This window comes from Epinephelus lanceolatus, chromosome 16 (genome assembly GCF_041903045.1).
Source record: "Epinephelus lanceolatus isolate andai-2023 chromosome 16, ASM4190304v1, whole genome shotgun sequence".
NCBI classification, from domain to species: Eukaryota; Metazoa; Chordata; class Actinopteri; order Perciformes; family Serranidae; genus Epinephelus; species Epinephelus lanceolatus.
Window position 1 is genome coordinate 1,934,182 of NC_135749.1, and position 14,195 is coordinate 1,948,376.

At 44.6% G+C, this 14,195-nt stretch overlaps 1 protein-coding gene across 1 annotated transcript in view; it reads left to right on the top strand.

Annotated features, from left to right (window-relative positions):
• The first annotated feature begins 6,747 nt into the window (after positions 1-6,747).
• The window catches only part of nhsl3 (NHS like 3), a 56,918-nt gene continuing 49,470 nt past the window's right edge, over positions 6,748-14,195 (top strand). The window contains exons 1-2 of the mRNA XM_033637496.2: positions 6,748-7,316; positions 7,888-8,289. Coding sequence (XP_033493387.2) covers positions 8,058-8,289 — 232 coding nt within the window. The 5' untranslated portion in view covers positions 6,748-7,316; positions 7,888-8,057. The remainder of the gene's footprint in view (positions 7,317-7,887; positions 8,290-14,195) is intronic.

Sequence of the window (14,195 nt, forward strand, 5' to 3'; positions counted from 1 at the left end):
AACTACTTTGGTTTATCTTCTTGTTCATTCCCCGTCTTTAAACCAGAGCTCTCTGCCAGCAGAGACTGTGACATCTATTCTCGTCAGAGGCTGCTGAGACAAAGCTGCCTCTGTTGCACACAGGAATCCCCTCTGTGTGTTTCACAGCTGAGTATCAACCTGAAGCCTCTCCCTCTTCTCTCTCAAACTATTATTACATGCCTTGATTCTCTGTCTGTCCTTGTTTCTCTTCCTCTCACCTCTCTTTCCACCCCTCCCATCCTCGCCGTTATAAATAGTCGACTGTGGAATGTAACTTTGGAGAGATTTGTTCTTTTTCAGAGCTTTCACTGACTCTTGGTTCTCACAGATTTATTTCTAGAGCAGAAACATGCGCACACTTGTTAGAGGTAACTGAACAAAACAACAGAGACGTGTGTTTGGGACCCGTTTCTGTGTTTTATTGATGAAGTTTCAGGATTGTGTGCCGTCGTTAGAGAAATGCACAGAGAGAAGCAGTTGGTGCAGAAAGAATGTGTCTGTGGCCGGACAAAGGCCGGTCGGGAATGATAATGCTGGTCCGAGAGAGCTTATCCCAACCGGCAGTATGGATTTCCTGACGGCAGCTCCCTTTCAGTCGCATCCAACACAGTCACAGTCACACACACACACACACACACACACACACACTCAGGTCATTGACAGAAAGTTCATGTTGCTGTCATGATGATGTCTGTTTACTGTGTGATTTTCAGTCTCAAGTCCTCAGAAGTCCCTCAGTGAGGTGCCGACCTGCTCCTGTACACCAAGCTTTAGAGGTTTTATATATTCTCCTTTATGTTTGTTGCAAATATTAAGATGTTACATTGAAAATCTCTTTAACAGGGTCAAGTGGACTTTAGATGGGAACAGCTTTTAGTGCTGACTTTACAACATTATGCGCAACGTCTTTGTCCCTTTGTACCATAAATTAATTACTGCTTACAGTGTGGTGATGTGAGGATACAAATTTGTCAGACCATCTATACTGAAGTTGTTATTCCTGTATTTCAGGTGGTATTAGACCTTGTGAACAGTGTCCCTAAATGTCATCATGTTCATTGATTTTTATCCACAGTAGCAGTGTGACTTAACGTCAGTCGGTTCGTCCAATACTTTGGTCCAAACTAAAATATCTCACGACATCAGATGGGTTGTCTTTACATTTTGTAGAGATGTTCATGGTCCCCAGAGGATGATGTCTACTGACTGTAATGATGCCTCGACTTCTAGTGTCACCATGAGGTTCATGTGGTCTTAAAAAGATAGTTAGGCACAGAGTCCTGCACCAGGTCAGGTAGCCCGCAAAAAGCTGTGTAAAAATATGTATATATTAGAGTTTAGATCGGGCCCGAAAAATCCAGCCCAACCCCACCCGAGCCCGTGCATGTTCTGTCCGAGCCCGGCCCATCCCCGCCCCGACATTTAAGGATACGAACGTGGACATAGACAGCTGACTCTCGTCTTTCTTTCCATGGCTAGCCTTCATCATGTGCCTCTTAAGGTGCGGACACACCAAACCGACATCAACGAACTAGCGGTGATGAAAGCCAACTGTTGCGTCGTCTACGTCACCTCACGTCGCCCTGTGTCAGTTGCATTTGAACACACTACACGGACTACATCCGACGGCCAAGTAGCACGTACGTTCTGCGCCTGCGTGAGAGAGAGCGGAGTGAGAGAGTGGTACATCCTGTCAGCCGAGGGGTTTCCTATCTGTGCAGCCGAGCACCGCAGCACCTCCACGGACTATTACATCCAGACGGTCCCGGTGTTTCCTCCGCAGGCTCCACTTCACTCAGCTGCCCGATAAACCCGCTGCTTCTTCCCACTTTAACCTGAATAACAAACCAGGGCTCGGTGCTCCGGTTGGATCCAAACGGAGAGCCGGGCCTAGCTCAGAGACTAGCGGAGGCTAACTGGCTGTGCTTCCCTCCGGTCATGCTGCGGCTAACGCTCCGCTAGCCGCTCCCAGCTAGCTCCGGTTTGTTATTCAGGTTAAAGTGTGAAGAAGCAGCGGATCTGTGGGGCAGCTGAGTGAAGTGGAGCCTGAGGAGGAAGCACCGGTTAGCCCCGGTTTCACTACAGGCAGATTCACTCGCTACAGGGGCGAGGAAATAAAACCTGAACAGCCAATCAGAGTGATCTCTCTCACCGACAAGCTCCGCCGCTGATTCAACATGCTCAATCGGCCGAAAAGCCGCCGACGCCGAAGTGCCGACAGTGCGGGACACACTGCAAAAACTAGGGCACCAACAGCCGACTGTCGGCTTGGTGTGTCAGGGCCTTTAAGTGTCGAGGTCCCTGTCCCCCACCATCAACAACTCACATGTGCACGGCCAGTGGCACCGTTAAGGGGGGTAGATTTGATTTAGTTGAACTATTAATATTGTAACAGAATCTGAATCTCACTCTGAGTTACTTTTGTTGTTCACAAACTAAAGAAATGAGATTATTTTATTTAGTTTTTACTGAATATTTGAAGCAAACTGTAAAACTAGATCACCCCTATTTCTGAGTCACATTTCAGCCAATGCGTCACACCTCTCTGCACGGACTGTTTACCTGATGTTCAAATGTAATTGGTCAATACTTCTCTGACTACAAACGTAAACCAGCACACTTTTAATAACGGCAACTTTTCCTGTCGCCTACAGATCCTGCACACATATGCAGATATCTGTTTATAGAGATTAAGTTTGATGCACAGAGAAATGCAGGATCACAAGTATTTGCAGTCGTTTTGTTGCCTGAAAACTTATTCCACAACTATTTTAATTGTTTGCATGACCATCTGTCCTCCAAACATAAGCACAACCATGTTCACGATAGATTCAGTTTCATCTTGTGTCTGGCAGCAGTACGTCCTGGAGAGAAACATGGGCGTGCATGTGAGCGCAGCCAGCGAATGAAGCTAACGGTTGATCTAGAGAAGTGTAGATGTTAGAGAAAGGAAACAGAGGAGGGGAGGACTGGTGATACATTCCCCAGTAGGCTCAAAGTGTTCTGGTGGTTAATGGTTTTGAACCTCTCGCTCCAAATGTACAGACGCTCTGCAGCTCCCTCACAGACATACAGAGGGCGGCTGTTTTCCATTGTATCGCCATGGAAACGTTAAAACATTTCAATCTGTTAGGCATGAGTGAACTAAACTATGAGTCATTTTGACCCCTCCCATCACAGCAGAGCACACACACTATGGATTCACCCAGCACACACACACACACACACACACACACACACACAACAGAACCTACACAGAAACATCTTGAATCATCACTGACTGAAAACTGAGCAACAGGTCAGAAGTTTTTTGGGAAATGAAATTATTTTTTACTTATTTTTAACAACATGAATCAGCCACACAATCTTAACTTCCTCTGTATAGTTCTCCATAATGTTTGCAGGAGCTACAGCGAGTGGACGCTGAGCAGCACTGAGAGTGTGTGATCTAGTTGAGGAATGAAGGCCATTAAAGTTGCAGCATATGATACTGACAGTGATCTCCTTCATTCGTGTGCCAGAATTAGCCCAGCGATCCCAGCGGACAGGTAATTTAGCTGCCTCATCACAGAGACTAAATGAAGACAGTGAACCACAGCTCACTGATAACGGATGAAACACGCCTGCAGCTCATTTATCTCACATTATAGAAACACTTGTAGTTGTTTCATGATGGACTCCATGACAACTGAGTCTGGATGCAAATGAAAGTCTTGATGGAAACTATTTCTAACCCATCAATAATCAGTAGTAGACAGTGGCATGAGCGGAGAGGATAGAGAAGCAAACATCTGGAGCAGCTGGGAAACTGATGTGAGCGTAAGAAGTCTTAACCAGCTGCTGCAGGTGTTGTTGAACCAGATGCTCTCTCAGGTATTTATGGCTTTTTATGGTAGCCATGAAACTAAAGAAAGGACAAAGCAGTTTTATGACATTAGTGGATAAATATATATTTACACGGATATATATCAGTGTTGTCAGTTTTGAAATTTTGTCTATGAAAACATGTGGGAGCCCTGTTTAATTAAGTTTTAGTTTGCTTCTCTAATTAAATGTCTGTAGTTAAGTTTCCTCCGTCATGTTGGTTGTTTGTTTCAGCTTCAGGGGACAGGAGATGTCAGGTGGGGTCAGCTGTCATATGCTCTACTGATATATCCATACAAGTGAACATAAGACAGGTATGCTATATCTTGACGTGTCCAGTCTCCTCTTAAAATATTTATATAGCATATTTGAAACAGTTTCAATGCTCATATCCTGCAGTATCCATACACAGCTACCAGCTGGGCCTCCTCACTCTCTCCTCTTAATGTGTACTGCAGTCATTTTGCTGTTCTCTGCTACTGACCCAACCTGGTCTCACTCCTAAGTTATCCGACGCTTGGGCAGTGACATCCGGCGTCAGACTCCGACAAAAAAAGCCGTCCTAAAGTGCCTCTGCTGATTCACACCATCATCTTCTCTTTTTCACGCTGTGTGGTGACGTCCCTACAGGAAATATCAAACAGGCAGGTTGTCGTACACATTGTTCTGTTTCTATTCGTCAAAGTGACGGCTGTGACGGGAAGCCCAGTCTCATTCAGCAGACGTCAAAATGCGCCGCTTGGTCAGTGACTTCCAGCGTCAGACGCCAACTAATTGACCTATGGCTAAGCCACACCCCCTCCACTCACTCGACAAACTATCAACGTTCAGTGAGCGGCGCTATGGCAGGTGTCACAGTACACGGCATTTCACAGGAGGCAACTGATGATTTTTGGAGACATAACGATCAGATGTCATTGAGAAGTAACCAAAAGGGCCTAAACTACGCATTGGAGGGATATATTCATCATTTTATTGTTGAGAAGGTCGATGAAAAGCTTAAATTACAAGCCAAAATTTACAGGTCACAGTGTACGCTTGTGAACCGCATCTGGTTGCCGTCACCATCAAAGACAACAAGTTAAAGTGCCACTGAAGTTAAGGTTTTTGGCTCAGAATATGAGAAAAGGATAACGGCCTTTTTACCATCTTTACCAAGAGTGTCTCTCCGTTAGTTTGGTGCTACAGTATTTACACTGAATCATTCAGCATAACGTTTGCCAACCTTTGTTATCTCTGCCATTACAGATAAGTTAATGAAGCTAAGCTCCAGAAGTTAACGTTAGCTTAACTAGAGCCCTTTGGACAACAGCTAACAATGATGTACGATCACCAAAGTACAAAACTAGAACAAAATAGGCTAATGAACTCCCAGCAAACAAGGTGACATGATGAACAACGCAGCTAGGAGCTAACGTTAGGCTAACTTTAGCTAACGTTAGCTAGAGATGTTAAAGATAACTTTATATTTCTTTCCAGCAAAGTGACAATATGTTGCCTCAAACACAATGTTGACTTACCTTAGAACAGATGTAGACATCATTGTTAATCTTATTCACGTTGAGTTGATGTTGTGGTCTAACGTTACCACACAACTTTATCCAAAGGAGACACTTTTCTCGGTTGAGATGTGGTTTAAAGTGTAAAAATACACCTGGTCGCCCAGCCTCTCAGGATACCTTATGTCAGAGTTGCATGTACCCCATGCACACCGTTTGACCACTGTTTGCGGGGGGTCCAACAACCACTGACTGTCACCCAGGAGGCCGGTGTTTGTGTCCCGTAAGATTCTAAAGCCAAACCCTGTTCTTTATTTCGTAACCACATGCACCTGTTCTTAAAGGAACAAAAACATCAATTTGCAGTGTTGTACCGACGTAGTGCTTTTATTTTGAAAGAGACTGTATGCAAACTGTACATTTCCTGTGAAAACAGAAGTGTATTTTGAAAACAGACAATGCATGTAACAGGCTGAAGTTGACACAGCGTCCCAGAACGTCAACAACCAACACACCCAGGGTACCTTGGACGTCATATGTGGACGTGGAAAGTCCATGACCAAACGTGGACATGTGACGAGGTCTCAGTGAGGATGTGACAATTAACCAAGAGATGAAAAGTGGTCGTTGTTGTCATGTTATAGCCTTGTTATATTTAACTTTTATAAACAATTTTATATTGTATGCCCTAAATGCCAATTTCCTCGTTGTATCGAAAATGAATTCGAGTTTCAATATTTTTCAAGGTATTTTATCAAAGTTAGAAATTTCTTTTCATCAGGGTAGATTAAACCATACGTCGACTGACAGCTCTTGTTGCTACCTGACAGATATGTTGTCGTCTGTCGTCACAGTCTGTGACACCTCCTCCTCCTCCTCCTCCTCCTGCCTCCCCTTCCTCACCCAAGTGGGTTTCCTCCGCATTCAAACCAGATGAGCCAGTCCCATGACACATACACACACATGCACTCCACCCACTTCTGACAAGTGTCAACCCCCCACCCACACACACACACACACACACACACACACACACACACACACAGTGATGTCAGCCTGTCTTGTCCCACCACAGTGCAATCTGAAACTCTTTGAATCCAGTGGCAGAGCTTGTATGTTCAGGTTGAGTAACTGGAGGTTTACAGGTAACTGCCCCCCTCCCCATGACTCGCCTCACCTGTCTGTCTGATTGTGTGTGTCATGCTTAACAGGAGGTGTTGGGTTTCCACCTGGCTGCACGCTGACAGGAAGAAGCCACTCCCTCTTAACTGCAGAAAACCTGCTGAACCTCCTCACCTCCGCCAGGCCACCTCCAACACTGGACTGCTCAGTAGTTCCTCAGTGACCTCTGTCATCAGATCGCCTTTTTAAATATCTTTTTTTTTTTTTTTTTTTTTTTTGCTTCAACAGATCTCATGTTGTCTCTGTGAACGCTACACAAGAGTCACACCAGGGTCTCTGTTTTATATTGTGGTCTATAGAGTGATCTCTCCATGGATACACTGGTTCAAGGTGTGTACTTTTCCTCCTTAGCTGCAGTGATGCTTCCCGACCCAGGGGTCCCCCTCCTGAGGGAGACTGGGCTGACTGCACCTGATCCCCGGAAAGGAGGCTAGGAGGACAGACAGCCAGCAGCAGAGCATGAAACAACCTGACCCGACCTGTGCAGCTGAAACGTCGGACTCTGCTGAAGCTAGAATGCTAAACGTCAGCTGTTTGGAACATGAAGAGACGCAGAGCTGCAGACTCCTCACAGCACTGTGAGAGGTGGGAGGAGAGGCTGGCTCTCACATAGAGGGAGGGACTCAGAGAGCATGGAGCTTCATTCACTCTGCTGAACACACACACACACACACACACACATGCTCCGCAGAGCTGTTCTCAGGCTGAGAGAAACGAGGGGAGCAGAGGAGAGGACTGCACGCTCGCTCAGTAAGTTGTACACACTTATGTTCTGACTGTTTTACAGCACGTATTTTACAGCTTGCTAACGTGACAGCATGAACATGAAGTGCATGTGCTCATGTGTGTTCTATTGGTGTGTATTTATGAAGTTAAAAGTGTCACTGTGTGTTTTTCCACTTCTAGTTTAACTGAACTGAACTTCTTTCTCTTCTCTAACTCACCCATACACACTTTTCTGCTGATGTGAACCACATGTCACACATGCATGCTCACACACACACACACACACACACACACACACGCACGTACGTAGACTGTGCAGAGGTCCAGCTCTGCTCCCTGGGGCTCCTCGTCTACATACACAAAATGAGAGAATAGAAAAATAGGGAGTGGGGGCGGGAGAGTGGAGGGAAAACTTTAGTAGGACAATGTGGGAATGTTCTCGATCCACTGTGAACAGTTCGGCTGCTTCTGGTTTATCTTCTGCTTTTATTTCGTAATAGTCTGTCCCATGTCTCTCTGTCCTCAGTCTGGGTTTTATTTCTACCCTGTTTTTCACCCTCTCCGTCTCATCCTGCTGATCTCACTGTTGTCCCAGGTGGTGACAGACAGGACAAACAGAAACACTGTGAGCGAGGCCAAAGAGGGACGCAGGGGTTCATCTAACCCTGGAGAGCAGGGAGGATTCAGACTTGTTCCCATACAGAGGACACACTGATCTGGGTGGAGGTATCTGGGTGGGCTTAGCTCCCAGGACCAACCTCCAGGATGTCCCGGAGGAGGTCTACAGGCGACCTGGTGCCCAGGGACATCACTGAGATCTTAGCCCGGGAGGCGAGGGCTCAGCGTGGGCAGAAGAAGCCGGGGAGCTCCCTGGGACAGGCCTTCAGCTGGTTGAAGGGGAGCCGGAGGAAGAAGAACCTCGGCAATGGGATGAACCGAACTGGTACTGGTGTGACGGATGCCAAACTGGGACTTCAGAACCATGACCCTGCAAAAGGTGAGTGGACCAAGACGTTCTGTGATTAAATGTGTTCAGTGACGTCCTGGCAAACACAGAGCCTGTTGACATCTGGTGTTACACAGTGACCTGAACAGATGTGACTATCAGTCGTTTCCAGCTTGTCTTCAGATTTCGTTACTACCTGCAGTTATTACGTCCACACTCTCGCTAGCCGCTCGCTAAGTGCTCACTAGCGTGTTAGCAATTCTGTCAGTACAGCTGGAGACATTAATGTCAGCAGAATTTCTGGTCAGTTTCCTTCCAAACTTCATCCAACTGTTGTAAAATAAGTAAGTTATAAAGCGTTAGCCCACTGTCGCCGAAATAACGTCCGACATTGATAATGTAGTCCTTGTCGGGGACGCATCAGAACATTAGCATTTACGCTACAAAAGATAGAGGTTGGTTTTTTAAAACTTGCACCTGCCCAAACATTTTATCAACATTTTTTGACATTTTATTAACTTTTTTGTTGTTGTTGTTTTTGAGATATTTTATCAACATTTTTTCTGACATTTTGTAGATTGTTTTTTGAACATTTATCATTTTTTTCTGACATTTTATAACTAATTTTTGGACATTTTATTAGCGTTTTCTTTTTGGACATTTTTTAAATATATTTCAGACATTTTGGTGCCACTTTTTTCACCACCATCAACCTCCAAGGGATCCTCCTTGGGTGTCTTGAACTCCATATATGCTGCCACCAGTGACCAATGTGACCACAGGGTCAAAGGTTACACTTGTGTCACTGACTTTCAAAATAAAAGGAACTGTCAAAGTATTACACATATACTGCACATCTTTTTACTTTGTTTTATTCTGAAAAATGAAAGAGATTTTTGTTCTCACTTGCTGCCCGCCCGTGTGGAGTTTATTTTTACCTGTGAATTTATATTTTTAACCATTAATCAGCAGCTACCCGATGGGTGTCCGACTGTGCAGGATTCTGATCTGACTCTAAGACTGTAGTCGTGCCCTCCTTTAAATATGCAAAACCTAATGCAAAAATGTAAACGGGTGAGTTATAAAAAAATTCAGCCGCTGTACAGTCGTCATAAATGTTGAAATTAGCTGTCGAGGCCAAACTGTTTTTTGTACCAGGCTGTTTATTTCTACAATGTAACATGGAGGTCTACGTGAACTGACTCGCTCTTGGAGCCAGCCTCTAGTGGACATTAGAGGAACTGCAGTTTTTGGCACTTTGCACATTTGCTTCATTTTTTAGCTTCAGAGGTTGCTGCTTGAAAGAAACTTTAAAAAGCAATTTCATGTAACTGCCAGCAGTTTACAAAGCACAGAATATATTTAGTTTATTAATGAAATAGTCGAGGTTTTTGTTTCTCTGTCAGCTCCGCTGCTCTCACATGGATAGAGACAGATCATCTGCAGAAAATCGGTCTGATATGAGTGAGAATCTTCTGCCTCTAATAAGAGATGCATAGACGTCTCTGTCGGGATGGATCTTACTGGTCAAGGTTGAGTTCAGGTGAGGATCGTTGTTTGGAGCCAGTTTGTCTTGTTTTGTCTGTCCTGGTCCCAGACTGTGTGGTCACAATGTTTCGGGGAAACGTGTTGACGTTTGGATTAAGATGGAGAGGTGTTTGTTATCATCAGGACATCAGTCTGAACATTTATAACTTGGCCAAAGTGACACACACACACACACACACACGCAGACTGACACAGTCTAATCCCCCTCTCTGTTTACTGATGCGTTTGCTTGGTCGGCAGCACAGAGATTACCCACAGTCCCCATTTCCTGTTTTTGTTCCACCTCCAAAGCCATCCCTTTCTCTTCTGTCATTGTGAGTGTGTGTGTGTGTGTGTGTTACTGTAGTAACTATCCAACAACTCGTAGAAATCCTGATTCACGGTCTTCCTGACCTTGTTTGGTCTTTTGTGGTTTCTGAGCTCGTTGTGCCTAAAAAGATCTTCCATGATCCCTCATTACGCCTCACATTGTGGCTGTGTAAGGTCTATGGAGAACCATGGAGCTGGATGGGTAACAGACAGTGACTCCATCCGAAACCAAAGATTAACTAGTTGTAGGGCTAATGATTCCTCAGCAGAGGATGTGGTCAAAGGCTGATGGTAAGAATGTGTGGGAACCGTATTTCTGGCTCGCTGTCTCAGTGATTCTTTGAAGACTTAAAGGGACCAGTGTTGAACATGTCCAAGAAACAGATCGCACATAATCATGAACACGCAGTCAGCCACGAGTTTTCAATAAAGATAGTGTGACTGAGGTTTTTACTTGTTTACTGTGTTCCCTCATTGTTTTACAGCATTTAGGCAGTGTTTACTGCAGAATAATCATTTTAATTATTTAATAACTCTGCTTTACTGTTTCAGTCTCTGATTGTTTATTTTGGAATCAGTAAAAGCAGGAAGCTGAAGGTGTTTTATGTGAGTAGTTGACAGGCAGTCTGAAGCCATTTAACAGACAGATCTGTTCCTTTCTTTAGTGGAACGAACAGCTGGTGCTTCTGTCTCACCTGTGTGTGGGAACTAATTGTCAGGTTTGGATTGTCTTGTTCTGTTTGGTGCTTTGTCTCCTGCACAGAGACTGTTTTCCCACCAGTAAGTAATTGGTGTCACTCTATAGCCCCGTTTTCACTAAGCAGTCTGGTACGGTACGGTTCAGTACGGTTCACTTTTTTTCTGTCTCCACAGTAAAAGTTGTGGATGGTACCAACAGAACCGTTCCTCACTGTCCCCATGTTTGGTCCCCCCTCTGTTGGGGTACCTAGCACACAGATCTGGTACTAAAAGGCATGATGCGGGACGACAAACGCTAAAACTGTCCAATCTGCGAGTTACCTGTCAGTGGGTAGAGCTTCTTGATTACTTCTCTTGGTTCGTTTGCAAAAGTCATTGTGAACAGGAACCAAACCAAAATTCAACAATGCATCATTTTTTCCCTCTGGTGCGACTAAATGAACCAAACTACAGGTGTGACAGGTCAACCTCAGGCTGCTGTCAGCCCTAGAGTCGTCTCCTCTGGTCTGAATCAGGGACTCATGTTGTTCCAAAGTTGTATAATTGCCTAGAGTTGGTTCGTGTTCTCACGGCAGCATTTACAAGAGGACCAGATCAAATGCCTTGTGTGAGAAAGCTGCTCTTGATTGGTCAGAATTTCCATGTGGGAAAAATCCAGGAAGTAAAGCAAACGTTGAAGAAGAGTACACTTGCAAGATAAATGTGACACTTTCTAATGTCACAATGGAGGGACAACTACGCAGGTTGATTTTAGCGCTGCTCATCGTGGACTATATTGCTGTCATTGTTCATTTTAGTCAAACCATACAGTTTGAAAACGAGGCGCGGCTCCAACTAGAAAACAATGTTTTGATGCATTGGATGTGCTGAATGTGCATATTAAGGCAGTACAGGAGGAGGTGCACATTAATAATCCTCCAGGACTGTAACATGCTCATGTTTAACCCAAACAATGTGTCATGTGACTGCAGTTGCTTCACATCCAGGTCGGAACACCTTCTCACCACAAACCAACTGCACCAGAGTTCCTTTGGAACCGGACTGAGACCACCTCTTCAAGAAGGTCTCGGTCCGGTTGTTTTGTTGTGTTCACACCTGCACAAATGAACCGCACTGAGGGGGCAAACACACCTGAGTTTGACTGAACCGAACCAAACAGGGCAGGTGTGACAGCACTAGGGTTGGGTACCGAAACTCGGTACTTTTTGTACTTGGTACCGATTCACTTAAAATGAATCGGTGCCAAATTTCGGTACCAGTGGTGGAGGCGGAGCGAGAGCGCATGACTTGCACCTCAGACTCAGCAACAATGGCGACAAAAAATGTGCAGACAAAAGTTAACGTGCAGCACTGTTCCTAAATGTTCTCAATAAAATATTGAAACTGAGAAGAACGACGCATAGTGCGTCACACCCGTTCTTCTCTGTGGATTTTCTCTGTGACCATGCGTCATAGCAAGAAGCCACACATATCACATGAAAGCGCAGGAGCAGAGCTTTCCAGTGATACCACACACATCATTGTGCTGTCATCCCATCACGCTATAAATCCAGATCAAGTGTCTACAAAATAAAAACCTGACGAATTTCTTTACAACCCATTATACAGATCTTGTTATCAGTCACTTCATATAGTGAGGAATATCGTATCTTACCACGTCTTAGGCTTGCGTGTGTTTCTCCCTGTCTATCCACATTTGTAGTCCGGCTTTCAAGATGCAAATATCTCCATATTGTCCAGTTGACACTCCATCAAACTTTGTATCACAAGACAAGCGCACTTCACCTTTGCGCACCCAGACAACTGCAGCCTAATTATGCATGCTGACAGGGCCGTAGTCACCATATACATTGAGGGGGACATTCAATTCAATTCAATTTTATTTATAAAGCCCAATATCACAAATCACAATTTGCCTCACAGGGCTTTACAGCATACGACATCCCTCTGTCCTTATGACCCTCACAGCTGATCAGGAAAAACTCCCCAAAAAAACCCTTTAACGGGGAAAAAAAAACGTTAGAAACCTCAGTAAGAGCAACTGAGGAGGGATCCCTCTTCCAGGACGGACAGACGTGCAATAGATGTCGTACAGAACAGATCAGCATAATAAATTAACAGTAATCCATATGACACAATGAGAGAGAGAGAGAGAGAGAGAGAGAGAGAGAGAGATGCAGGTAATGACAGTAGCTTACAACAACATTATTGAAAGTAATAATATTATAGTTATAGTTCTGGCTACTGTGGTACAATATGTTGAAAGTATGTATTAATATCTGGCAGTATACATGTGTGACAATAATCATATGTGTATAATAACAGTAGAAGTATGACTAATGACTAATGATGGCAGCAGCAGCAGGAGGCATCTGGCAGGACCACGGCAGCAGCACAACCACACACGTCACGCTGTCCAGGCACCGCTGTGATATGAGTTAATCTGAGAGACAGTGGAGCACAAAGGCTCCGGAGAAGAAGCCGAGTTAGTGACATCCAGAATGGCCGAGTTAGCAAGATGCAGTAATAGGATGAGAGTGAGAGAGAGAGAGAGAGAGAGAGAGAGAGAGAGGGAGCCCGGTGTATTATAGGGGGGTCCTCCGGCAGACTAGGCCTAAGTCAGCCTAACTAGGGGCTGGTACAGGGCAAGCCTGAGCCAGCCCTAACTATAAGCTTTATCAAAGAGGAAAGTCTTAAGTCTAGTCTTAAATGTGGAGACGGTGTCTGCCTCCCGGACCGTAACAGGAAGATGATTCCACAGGAGAGGAGCCTGCTTGCCCCCCCCCCCTTGGAGGACATCATTGCATTGGTTGACTGTTTTTCTATGATCTTAGATGTAAATATTGCATGTTTCTTTCAGATAAAACACATTTTTGACTTGTGAATGAGTCAATGGAATTTCTTGCAATAATGAAAAAATACTGGCAATCATGTCCGCCTGGCACAAACCACATGTTTTGGACAACTGTGAAGTGGCAGAATGTCCCAGCATCATGGTTCTTATATTGCCAGATTCCAGAGAGTCTCCCCTCTTCATATATGGCAGAATATGTCAACTTCCAACTTGCTATGGTGAGATACATGTAAAAATGTAAGAATTTAGTAACACAGATTTGTTTTTTTCATTGATATAAAAATTAATATAAAATACAGGCACATAGAAGGACATGAAATGATGGTTAGCCCACATTGTCCTGAAAAAAACAAGATATAGCATGTGTATGTAGCCTTTATAATGACTGTGATATGAGCTTAAAAGTAAAGGCAGTAAAAATACCCCAAAAACGCCTAGGGCCCATAGGGTTAAAAAGTACCGAAATAAGGTACCATTTGGTACCGGTACCGAATTCCAGATACCGGTACCGGTACCATATCGGTTCAATTATGAACGGTACCCAACC